Source organism: Opisthorchis viverrini (assembly GCF_000715545.1).
Source record: "Opisthorchis viverrini unplaced genomic scaffold opera_v5_639, whole genome shotgun sequence".
Lineage (NCBI taxonomy): Eukaryota > Metazoa > Platyhelminthes > Trematoda > Opisthorchiida > Opisthorchiidae > Opisthorchis > Opisthorchis viverrini.
In genome coordinates, this window is record NW_008752307.1 from 40245 (window position 1) to 53459 (window position 13215).

The window sequence follows — 13215 nt, forward strand, 5'->3', positions numbered from 1 at the left end:
AGCTTGGCCAATAGCGTCAGTAGACTGGTACTTGATGGAGAAGTCATAGCCCAAAAGCATTGTAGCCCTACGTTGCGAACGGTTGGCTGTGTAAACAGAGATGCCTTTCTTGGATCCGAAAACGGCGAGAAGGGGCTTATGGTCAGTGATGAGCGTGAAATGACGTCCATAGGGTATTTTATGGAACTTCTTGATGGCGAAGATGATTGCTAAAGCTTCTTTTTCAATTTAACCATAATTGCGCTCGGTAACTGTTAGGGATCTGGCTGCATGGGCAATTGCTTTTCCTTTCCGTCGGGGAAAACGTGAGAGATGACAGCTCCAATACCATAGTTGGATGCGTCTGAAACAACAGTAATGTCCAGGGCTGGATTGCAATGTGTGAGTAGTAGATCAGATCTGAGAAATGACTTTACTTTGTCAAAAGCGGACTGGCACTGATGTGACCAGTTCCAAGGCACACCCTTTTTTAGAAGATGATTAAGTGGTCCACGGGCACGGTGTATGTCTGACCAAAATGAACTTTAATGGCTTACTAAACCGAGAAAGGAGCGCAAGGTTGCTAAATTCGTCGGTGCTGACATTTGTTGTATGGCAGAAATATTTTCTGGGTCTGGATGACGACCATGTTCGTCAAAAATAAATCCAAGATATTTGATAGAAGTGAGAAAAAATGCGCATTCCTCTGCACGTAGACGAAAACCATATTGTTGAATCCGTTCGAGTACGCAATGTAAACGATGCAGAAGTTGTTCTTGACTAGAACCCGTAAGAATGATGTCATCCAAATAAGCAGCAACTCCTAATAACTCGGTTAGCATGGGCATCCATTGCTTGTTGAAATATTGCTGGTGCAGATTTTCCCCCAACTGCCAAACGGTTAAATTGAAACAAACCGCGATGTGTGTTAATTGTCAGAAGTTCTTTGGAGTCATCAGAGACTTCTATCTGAAGGTAAGCATCAGCAAGATCCAGTTTTGCGAAACATCTTCCACCATTGAGCTTGGTGAACAAATCTTCTGGTACCGGCAATGGATATTGGTGAGAGTCTAACACGGCGTTTAATCCAGTGGAATAATCAGCACATATGCGCACCTTGCCATTTGCTTTTTTGATGACAACAATGGGAGCTGCCCATGATGAGTGGTTTACTGGCTGGATAACTCCGGATTGCTGGAGACGAACAAGTTCATTCTCCACAGTTGCGAGAGCAGCAAATGGCACCGGACGCTTCGGTCTGAAAATTGGTGTGGCAGCAGGTTGGAGTTTGAGGCTTGCCTTGGTTTTGGTACAGCATCCAAGGCCACTTTGGAAGACATCGTTGAATTTTGTCTTCAGTGTGTTAGTAAAGTGTTCTGCAATGTCTGAGGAGGATGAACATTTCAGAGTACTGCACACAGATGATAAAGGTACACTGAAAAGGTCAAGTTTCTCGATCCAATCGAGTCCGAGTATGTTTAATTTCGGACAATCGGTGAGATAGCATGTTCCTGAGAAGTGCACATTGTTGAATAACACATCACAAGACAACTTGCCTGTTAGTTTTAAAGTGCTACCAGAGGCGCTTTTGGCCCGATGGTGCGTGGAGGATAAAACAGGTTTCCCAATTGATTCCCAAACTGAACGTGATATTAATGTAATATCCGAAGCTGTGTCAAGCTGCAAACGGATCGGGAAATTGTTGATGGAAACTGTTATGTATTTCCTGCGGGATTCAAATTCAACTTGAAACGTAGCAAACAGAGAATTGGATTGTATTCGTTGCTTGTACGTCCGCCTTTTGATTGAGTCTTTCATCGGACTGTTATCGTTCTTTGGGTTTAATGGTGATTTGGCATTGTGGGTACGGCAAAAGCCTTCTTTATGGCCCCAACGATGGCACGCTTGGCACTGATGTTTCTTGAATGGACAAAAACGTGCGTAATGCCATTCACCACATGACCAACATGATGTTGGTGGCTTTTTTCCAGGACTGACAGCGGTTCGCTTCAATGTCCTGACGCTGCTGGAAATGGGCGATCGCGACTATTGCTGTACCATTGCGGTATCATGTTTGAGATTGCGCAAGCGCTTGCATTCTGTGGTGAGGTCTTTCACAGTAATGTCTTTTTCGTGCTCAAGTTTGGATAGCAATCGCGTGCGAATATCTGATTCCTGAGAAGATAGAAGTCCAGCGACAAAAATGAGGCATTTGAACTGATCTTCTGCAAGCGATTGCAATTGGAATTTCTCACATTCGCGATTAACGATACCGGCAAAAGTAACGTAATCGTCGGCCTCACGCTTGGCCAACTTGAGACAGTTGTATCGGACATTAAAAAGTGAATGTTGGTCACCAAAAATTTCGCGAAGTTGGTCCACCGTCTGCGCAAAAGTCAAATCTTTTGGGTGTTGTGGAAGGATAAAGTTGGTGAACCGGTCGTGTTCGAGGGTTCCAAGTTTCCGTACCAAGAGACGGGATTTCCACGCATCATCTTTGCCGGTGAACTCATTCAAGAATGTATCCTCCCAACGGCTGTACCACGAATCAAAGGTGAGACCAGATGCTGGCTCATAGTGAAATTCAGTTATGGTTGCAGAAATGGAATCCCCAAAGGATAGTGAGCTACTACTTTGAGATGAAACTGAAGTTTGGAGATTGATGACTTGAGTGAGAGTTCGGATAAGTCGCAATTGCAATTGTCCAAATTGCGCTTATTGTTGTTGAAGGATTGATTTCAAATCCTCAGCTGAAATTGACATTCTTGGGTTCGTGAAGGGTTCCCGTCGCCAGTGTTATGTTCTCTACTAATCAGTCAATCAACCTTGTCAGTTACACACGAAATTGAGAAGACGAAAAGCCTTGAGGAAATTATACTGCAGCAACTGAACAGCCAATATCGAGATTCGAAGAATCAAGAATGGAATGGAACAAAACAGTCCAATGAAAGGCTGAAATTGAGAGAGAGAAATGTTGAGCAATATGTTCGTTAGGAGTGCCTCCTAACAAAACTAAATGGTCCTGTGCTGTTCGGGAGGTAACTGCTACACGCATAGGTATTATGAATCAGGCAATCGTACCTTACTCACTGAGCCCTCGGACCAGTCCACCCTCATGCAGTCGACAGTTATCTCCATCTTCAACAAGGGTATGCGGACGCTCTGTGAAAATCACCGTGGCCTCAGCCTATTAACTGTAGTATCGAAGGTGCTCTCTGGTCTTTTCCTTCGAAGGTTGACTGAACGCACAATGAGAGACAGATGCGTGAACACCAAGCTGGTATCCGGCCTGCAAGAGGATGCATCGATCATATCTTCACCCTCCGACAAATTCCGGAACACCGACACTGCTTCCAGCAATTAGCAATGGTTGTGTTTCTCGATCTGAAAGCTGCCTTTGACTCTATGGACCGTCAGGCACTGTGGCAGTGTCTGCGGAGCAAAGGCGTCTCCCATAAATTCTTGACCCTCCTTAAGTCGCTATACGCCTGAGTTAACCACATTAAGTGGTGTCATACAGGGCTGTCCTCTTTGACCTTTCCTCTTCAACTTCGTCATTGATACGATCATGGAAAACTCACTACCAGCCTCTAATGTCTGTGGGGTCGAAGTGCTCCCTGGGCGTCCGCTCCCAGATATCGAGTACGCAGACGACATAGCCTTTCTTGACCTCGTGGTAGTTCAGACAATATTAGATAATCTAAATAATTCTGCCTCACGGTTTGGCATGCGCTTCACACCTGCAAAGTGTAAAGTGCTACTGCAAGACTGAGTGGTCTCGCACCCTAGCCTCATGCTTGCGGACGAGCCGAATGAGGTAGTCGACAAATTTGTTTACCTGGGCAGCTGTATCAGTCCCGGTGGTCTGGTGAAAGATGATATTTCCATCCGGATTGGGAAGGCCAGAGCAGCTTTTGTGAATCTGCGTCACCTGTGGCGTAGACGTAGCGTCAGCTTATCCGTCAAGGATCGAGTTTACAATGCTGCGGTGCGCTACGGATCAGAATCTTGGCCGTTGAGCGCTAAGGACGTCAAAAGACCTTCAGTGTTTGACCATTGATGTCTTCGGAGCATTGCCCGAGTCTGGTGGAACACCGGATCAGCAGTGCTGAAGTACGTTGAATGGTATTCAGTAGAAATAACTCACCCTAGATAAATGAACTGATCACACTGCATTGGTTGCGCTGGCTTGGCCACGTGCTGCGTATGTCAGTCGACCGAATTCCTTGAGGGGTTCTTTTCGCACAACCACATGAAATGTGGAAACGAGCCAGAGGCAGTCAAACAGTGACTCGGCAGCGAAGTATAAAAGCCATTACCGGCAAACTCAGCTGCGCTGGTCATTACCGTCTTCCTGGATGGGGACCCCGAGACGGGCCACAACAATGGTTGGAGACATTGTCAGACACGGCCCAGTCGCGCCCTCAATGTCGCTCATGCATCCAAGCTATTGCCTTCAATGCATAGCTCCCTGCCCAATCTCCCCACTTAAAAGTCCATTGGCAGTGCCGTATTTACGCACTAATTTATCGGCTCCCGCCTCCAAAGCGCAGCTACCTATCTCACCTCCCCAAAGCATCGATGAACGGGACTGTGGCAGCTACGACCACTGTATGGCAAGTACGCGGTTCTTACAGCTGACAGTGATGATGCTGATTATCCCCATGCAGCCAGGCCGGTCAGACTTGAGTCAATGGCTCTGGAAGTGGTCCCTCAACTAAAACCCTCACAACCGCTGCTTCATGGTTCGAACTTTTGAGCCAGAGGCTAGAGTAGGGGTCACCTGGAAAAACTACACACCCTCCCACTGCCTTGTGGGTCAGAATTTTGAGTCGAATCTTCAAGCAGGGAACCTTAAACAAAACCTTTTCGGTCTGCACAGAACTTCCATTTTGATCCATCAGCTATCAACCTTGTACCGTGGATGCGCTGGTTCTAGCTGCTACAGTTACGACGACCGGAAAGTGGAAGTGTGAGAGGTGCATTCAAGCGTTGTAGGATATAGCGCGTTAAGTTGGTCCGGGAACTAGGCAGCTACGCAATGAATGCGATGGCTTTGATGCACAAGCACCGCTGACTGCGCGATTGAGCCATTCATGTCAGTGTCACTCAGCATTGTTGAGATGAGTGCCCTGGTCTCCATCCATGGAGGTGGCAGTTGTCGACCAGACCGTATGTCACCGTACTTCGTTGCCAGGTCATACACTGTTCACCTCTCGGGCTGGACAAAAGAGAGTTTTGTGAAACAGACAGTACTCTGGCGTGCAAAGCACGTCCTAACCGGCGTAACTTATGAGGCGTAAGTAATTCATCTATCGCGGGAGAGTTCATCCTCAAAACCATCTGGCGTACCTCAGCTTTGAGTACGAGAACAAGACCGAGTAGCGTTGAATGAATAGCGTTTTACTTGTCTGAGAACAGACGTGTTTAAGCTGAAGGTGAAGGCAATAGCATGGTGAATCTGAACGCGATGGATAGTCGTGACATTCACCCGGGCCGTTGAATTTTGTGTAGAGAGGGGCAACTCGGACGCAGGGACTGAATGAGTTATTGTAAAAGTCTATTTAGAGGTAATGATAAATGTGGTCAGGCTTCTCGGTTTCCTAAAATGTTGGGTCGCGTACGTTGTTGGAGCCTGGCCAAATCAGAAATGTCAGGGTCATATGTATCTGGAGATGCAAATCCATCGCCCGGGCACGGGGGTGAGACTGAAGTATGACCGGCATTATCTTCAAGGTTATTGGGCAGAGGCGCGTGCAAGTCAGACAGAAGGGGTGTATGAACGCTCTTGCGTTCACTGAATGAAGTACGCGTGAGCTCGTTGACATGTGTGCGATCAATACAGGGGGCGGTATGGCGGACGGATACAGTGCCTTCTTTTCCGCCGGGAAAATGTCATGGGCGTAATGTGAATTGCAATTCATAAGTTCGACTTAATCAACGACTGGTTCATACTTTGAGGCACGGTGTGGCATTTGTGGAGACGCAGAGAAGGGACAAAACCTTTCATCCTCCCACTGCCTCACGGGTCAGACTTTTGAGTCAACGGCTCGAGTTTGGGTACCTCAACCAAGCCCCTTTCCTCGGCCTGGTCAACCGGGAAGTATCTTTTGTCCGCACAGTTCTGTGTCCAGTATATGCTCACGTGTGTCTAATACAAAGTAGTATACTGGTGTGTGGTTTGCTTATTGCCACCCTACTCTCTATGCCTTGTTCTTTTTCCCACTAGATGAGAAAGCTGAATTCATCCTTTTGATTCCCTTTTAGCTGTTTGGTGACACCTAGAGCTCCACGGATTGTGCAGAGTTGTGGCCAAGAAAGGCAGCGGGCTTGACGTTATGGGTATAAGCGAGAGTATTGCCCATAGCCTTGGAATAAATGTGCCCCAAGTAGGTTGTTACCGAAATGTCCATTCTACTAACCATATTCAGGTGTATTTTGTCTTGTGTCAGTTTATTGCCATACTATGTGGATTGGGCCTACGTACTTGGGTTCCGCCATGTCCGAACAATACCAAAAAACGACATCTACTGGAACTGTCTGTGGGAATACTGATCCTTTATGTGGGCTATGGACCGTATGTTCCTTGTTTTGACCTAATCCGTTGGGTTTGCGCATCTTTTTTTTCATAGGAGTATTTTGCACCTATTCGCGCAAGCGGTCCCGGCCTACCTGATGCTCGTGTTCATGCCTCTTTCAGTAGCCCAGTATGGAATCCTCCTATTTTCAATGATCTATCTGTCAGCTGTTCACATATATCAGCTGTTTGTCGAGGATGCTAATTCTGCGGATATCATTGCGTAAGATTTGGATGAAGCATTTGGTCTCGAAATTTACTCCTTTTGTTGCAGGCCCTTGATGGTGCAAACGCAAAAGCTATCCTCGCTGGCATTCAATATAAATGACGGTGTCAAAATGTCCTTGGGACTTCCTGTATTGCGTGAATATCATAAGCTCAGTGCGCTCGAGTGAGCAAATTTCATTTCTTCTCCAATTTTACCTTTTTTTGACAATATAACGTGTGAGAAAACTGAATTAGTCTACTGACCTGTTCATCAGTAATTTCCACAATTGTTTACGGCTTCATTGTTCAGTTATTTCCAACCGTTCATATAACATCAAACCGTACCAGCTTCATTCTTCACCTGATAGTGCTACCACGTTGCTACCGTAGAGAAGGCACTGCATTCAGAGGCTGTTCTCTCGCAAGAAGCCACCGACGTCCCTACCTTTTTAATGGCTCGTTGTCGTGTGGGAGAGCACTCTTAGCTAGTGCGGATGGTCAAGATCTGCACATGTCCACCGAGTACGGTGCATGATCAGATACCAAAGGATCTATTCTGTCTCAATACCCGGTGTGACGCTGTATGAATCTGTGCGGCAAGCGAAAACAAGCACCAACCATTCTTGTTTGTTTAAAAGTTGCTTCAACCCACAGGGTCTTCTGTTTAATTGTGAGTACCCTGGTCTTTCGTTTGACCCTATGATTCAACAGTCCACTTCTCCCGTCGCACTTTTTCTGGTGAATCCACAACAAAAGTAGAACTCCAAACCGCAGATTCATTCTTTAGGGTTTACCTGTAATGCACCTCTTCGACCACAGCGGGATTCGAGGTCTGGTCTGTTAGTCTGAGTCAGATGTGCTACGGCCACTCCAGCAGTGCACAACGTGCGCACCAGAACCATCATTCCCTCACTCCAAAACCAATGTGTTTTTGACCCGTTGTTCAAATGACAGACTGGACTGACCAGTTCTTCTCACGAACCTCTTTCTAACCCGACATATATATAGCTATCGAAACCGACCCTATTTAATTTGGACTGCCATGGTACGGAAAACGATGCCGAATCCATAGTGAGCCCATATTGAGCTTCGAATTATTTCCTGGCCTTCAACTGTGCAGCATACTGTCCGAGATCTGCACGTTAGGGGTCAGTTCATCACTGTCGGTCAGTCCATTGTTGACTTCATTCGTGCTGTACCCTATATAACCATCTCTGAAAAGTGTCGCGGAGTGAATAAGTGCTCGGTTCGGTAAGCTTTGACAGCTATATTCATCCCTGACACAAGTACACGCTTGCTCCCGAATAGGTTTTATGCCGTTCTAAAAGGGGTTAACTTTCCTTGTAGCTTGCATTGGCGAACTGCACATTGTTCGTAGTTTGTTTTCGGTTTTCAGCAGCCTTTTGAGTAGTGTCTGGGCAATGACTTTCTACATCTCTGTTTCAGTCGCAGACCTCGACTCTTACAACTTGGTGGCTACTTGTTTTGTTTCCACAACTGTATGGTTGGGCCATCCATGTTTTTCGCCGACTACGTACGCTTTATTGAAGGTCGTGAATCGGAACGGCTGACAGACCCGGTACTTCAACAACGTTTTGTAAGTGACCTAATTATTCGCGGATGTTCCTATTGATGGCCTGGTAACAACTTCGAACACTTCCTGATATAGTGAATGTGATTGCCATTGTACTGGAAGCGTGCCTGAAATTCTCCGAAGTTTAGACCTGCCATGTTTGTTGACAAGTTAATAACTGGCATGACTGTATTGATTGAAGTTGGGGTCCAATCTCTATCTGAAAAGGGTGAGGAAGTTTGACCGGACGCATATAGAGCCTGGGTAAAAGCGAGATGGCCCAAGTGTTCAGAGCGTGAATTTACTAACCGGAAGGTCCGTGGTTCGAACTAGACCTCTCTATTTCCCCTGTCTAGGCTTGGGCGACCTGGCAGTATCCCAGCCTTCGTGCCTCCTTCGTGTGGCATGGTAGCTAGGCACTAGAAAGGTGCTACAGCTGAACGATTATTATTTATTAAGCCTAAACTGCTGGTGTAGCGATTCTGATTCTTTACCAACTACACGCTTACGTGCCACTTCAGGGCCTACTCACTGCAAGAGATACATGTGACCAAGAGTTTGAAGACGTTCAAGGTCCTCGGATCAAACAGGCAGACCACCTTTAAAGTTGCCCTCGATACAGAACTCCCAAGCGTCAGATTTAGCCATAAATGATGTGGGTTGGCGAGTGCTTATTAAAAACGACTATTCGCGCACTGACTTCATCTTTTGTACTACATTCACGGCTTATGCGGCTGTCAAAATACGTGCAAGAATCAACCAATTCCAGTTCTCCATTCTGGACATTCAGGAATGCACAGCAGAAGAGGAAATCCTGAAGCGAGGCTGAAGATGCCATAAGCATGCTGAATCATGAAAATACCTGCGGGATCCCATATGAAGTGCTCTGCACCATCATCATCATCATCATCATCATCATCATCATCATCATCATCATCATCATCGACAGCACACGATCAATATTGGGCACTGATGCTTCACTGACAAGAACTTAGTTTACTTAAAAGCCTTATTGTAGAGAAAATAATAAACTTGAACGGGAAATCGACATAATGAATAATTAATTTCATCTGTCACACTACATCCGGAACTTGTGCCACTTCCGAGATGCGTTTAACGTTGCCCAACCTTAAATAGCAAGCGGTGGCAACTACTTGAACACCTCGGTTTTGAAGACCTTCCAGCGTTCATCCCATAGGCTCGTCGATCACGAGATCGAATAGGAATGGAGAGCTTCGGCACCAGGTCGAACACTGCCTTGTGTACGGAAGCCTTTGTAGGGCTCCCTTGCAAGTCTGGGATTTAAAAAACACTATATTGACAAACGTTTGGGACAGTCACTACTGAGTAGGCGTGTTATGGTTAGGAGACCAGTCAGATGAACCAAATACATATTCGAAATCCAGGAGTACTCAAGGTGTTGGTCGCTTATTGGTATGGCGTAGTTTTAGCACCCTTATCCAGACGACCTCGATTATCCCTAAAGTGTGTAGAAACAGTTTGCATTCAATACCGTTGTCTGTGCATAGCTTGTTCAATCCAGTAGATCATCGTCAAATTCCCGACAACAATGCTCGAACTTTTAGGTCGCCGTACAAGACATTCAGAGTGTTGTGATGGTTGTCTTTGGTGGTATCGGGCCTTCGGTTGGTTGGGGCATAATCTGAAACGATAAGGGGACAGCGATCAAATTCCTGCTTGTGACAAAGACATTGCCATATGGATCGCAGAGAAGCCTCTAAAGAGGGGTATCCATTCAAGTCAAACTATTCCGCCCAGGCAACACACGTCTATATCGGCCCCTGTATAGCCTACAGTAGCGACTAGCAGTGCAAGGCCGGAAACGAAAGGAATAACAGAATTATAAGATCAACGATGGTGTGTAGATCTTGAATTTTCGTTCCTGATACACAACACGTCCTTTGCCAATATGCTATTGAAAGCTCTTACCTGTTGTCCCACTTACCTCACTAAAACACCAAAAACAGCCAGAAAAATATACTTTTAATTTGGAGGATTGATTTAGAGATCCCTGAGGCTTTGAGTGCCGGCCGAAGCACAGATTTCGCGGCCATGACTAACGTGAGCTGAATACGTTGTTATTTTCAACGGGTGGGCCTACAAGGAAGGTATTGTTAGTGGGATGCGGATGGGAAAACAGAAAGTACGTGAAGAAGAAAGAAACTAGACGTCAGCAGTAGTCCGTTTTCGCTCAGCCGTCCTGATTTGTGCAGCAGTTGATATCAATACGCGACATCCGATGTGGCATGAACTTATTTTTGGCTTTAGTAACCGTTGTTGTACGCGTGAGCTGAATACGTTGTTATTTTCAACGGGTGGGCCTACAAGGAAGGTATTGTTAGTGGGATGCGGATGGGAAAACAGAAAGTACGTGAAGAAGAAAGAAACTAGACGTCAGCAGTAGTCCGTTTTCGCTCAGCCGTCCTGATTTGTGCAGCAGTTGATATCAATACGCGACATCCGATGTGGCATGAACTTATTTTTGGCTTTAGTAACCGTTGTTGTACGCGGGCTGGGATACATCCAGGGCGCCTAAACCTTGACAGGAGAACGATTAGGGTCATCAACCCATGTTTTTGGTCTAAAAGTCTTCCCGCAAGGTAGTGGCACTTGGCGAGAAGTGCCAGTGCGTTACACTGTCTTAAAGTAACAGGTCACCTTGCGTGTTCCAACCCTGTTGTTGACCAACCTTGGACTAGTATCTAAATAGCACAACCTAACCAACATAGCCTATCGACTTTGAGTAGCTCGTCTATCTTAGCTGAACTGTTTTAGCCGAAAACCAGATTATGTAATCCAGTACCATACGGCTGGATTCTCCTACGAGGTCCGGTTAATAGATATTCAGATGCATGGATTCATTCCTGTTACCTCTGCGCACTGCGACTCAGTCTCTGAACAGCTAAGCTATGCGATCACACGACATCGATCAGACATGCTGAGAGTACGTGATGAACACTGGTCTCTTGGATGATGCATTCGTTTCTTGGTACTTCAGTAGGTGGAGCCTTGTCGGTTGGCTCGTGCGTAAATGTTATTTGTTTTTTTATGGATTCTTTTTTGTCAGACAGCACTGCGTAAGTATGCGGAACTATTCAAATTCCGTCAAGTAAATTTCACTTCTGAAAGGTCGCATCGAGAAACGGCCACTTCTCTTGCACATGGTCCAGCTACAACTTAAGTATAATTTAAATGGATGTGAAGAGTACCGATTAACGTGCCAAAACATCCTGGGACGTGTGACCAGAAAGCGCATGCCAATCGATGACTGACGTCTTACGATCCGTTGCACGAATCCAACATCTACTATCCTACTTTTTCTGCATTACTGATGGATATCCAACAAGTTTCTAACCAACTCTGTATGAGGATCCCCTAACTGCTGTACTGCAGGCTCTGATTAGCGCAGTCACATGGCAGTTGAGTCCCTGTTTTGTTGTTTGATGACTGACAACCAATATCCACTCTCATCTGTTTATTGTGGCAATGTATTGAGAGACCACTGGTTACTATCCATCTCAGAAAGTGGTCTGTCCCAAGTGAGTATAATTTCGCTGTCTACACACGAATAACTGAGTTTGTTCGTTACGTGAAGGGGAAGTTCAACAGAGGCCCCCATATACTTATCTGTATGTTTTCATAAAGGAAACTGCTCACAAGTTTGCTAAAAACTCTTCGACAGCCCACGACTGGTTTCGCCCTTCTTGGGGCTCATCGGGTAGGCGCATTCCCCGAGTTTTTGTCGACCTTACGTTCTACTTGAACCCAAATTGGACCGCTTCTGAGAAATACACTCATTTGCAAATCAATTTGTATCTGTATGTTTTCTTTTAATGTCTTTGATTCCGCCAAGTGCACAAAACGGTTCTCTTAGACTATTTCTGGTTAAAGCCCTCATGGTCGTGACTGAAAGAAAGGTGACTCATCTCATTTCCGAACTAACCCACTAGAAGCGCTTTATCGATGCCACAATGATTGTCGGCATGAGGCATTGGTCTGGTCATTGTGTTTTCTTCAAGTCAAGATTATTGACCGGATTCTCGCCATAACCGACGAAACTTAGGTTCGTTGATTCCTACTTCATCGGGTCAAAACATGTATTTCTGTAGTTTCAACACTTCGAAGTGCAAGCTAAGTGTTTTCAAGACCGTGTTCTCGCACTTTACAGGAAAGTGCAAACTCCTTACACTTGGTCACCGCACCAAAGTGCACCTACAAGGTTATGTTTAGGGTGATGCGTTTATTGAGGCCAAATCCCGTCGTTTATTCCAATACAAAAATAACTACTGGAGAGAGTTCACAGCATTCCAGAGGTCCTGTAGGTTTGGATCCATTTGGTAGACCAAAACCTAGCACCAGTCCCCAATCGCAAGTCACCTTTTTCACTAAACTCTAGGTATTTGTTTTTCATCTGTTTTTTTGAACCCAGTGTTCATTACTCTGCTGGTTCGTCGGTATCCACCTATTCTGCGGTTAATGTGAACAGTATATTCTGACTTCAAACGGGCGCGTGACCTAGCATGGTTGTCATTTCTTCTTAACTTCTCACTCAAATCGGTCCATGACCGATCATTGACTGACAGTCCGCAATCACGTGACAGTATGGAATTCCTTCTTCTACTAATGCACTACGAATAGCTTAACGCTACCGAATCGCATCTACTAATTAAGTTTTAATTAACAAGGGATGCAGTTGATTTTTTGAGCATAAGACACGAGTGCATATTGGGCGCTTGTGATGGATTGGTGCTGCCGTAACATCTGGCAATGAATAAAATCAAACGTCGTCTGAAAATCTGTTTCAACGGCTGCATTTTTACCGCAATTTATGAAGTGGATTTCAAGCGAAGAGCAGTGT

At 45.6% G+C, this 13215-nt stretch overlaps 1 protein-coding gene across 1 annotated transcript in view; it reads left to right on the forward strand.

The window, feature by feature from the left end:
- Positions 1-6248: 6248 nt before the first annotated feature.
- T265_11912 (hypothetical protein) overlaps positions 6249-13215 on the forward strand; it is a gene marked incomplete at both ends in the record, with an annotated part of 32485 nt that continues 25518 nt past the window's right edge. The window contains 4 exons of the mRNA XM_009178736.1: positions 6249-6556; positions 6612-6779; positions 6831-6947; positions 8210-8360. Coding sequence (XP_009177000.1) covers positions 6318-6556; positions 6612-6779; positions 6831-6947; positions 8210-8360 — 675 coding nt within the window. The remainder of the gene's footprint in view (positions 6557-6611; positions 6780-6830; positions 6948-8209; positions 8361-13215) is intronic.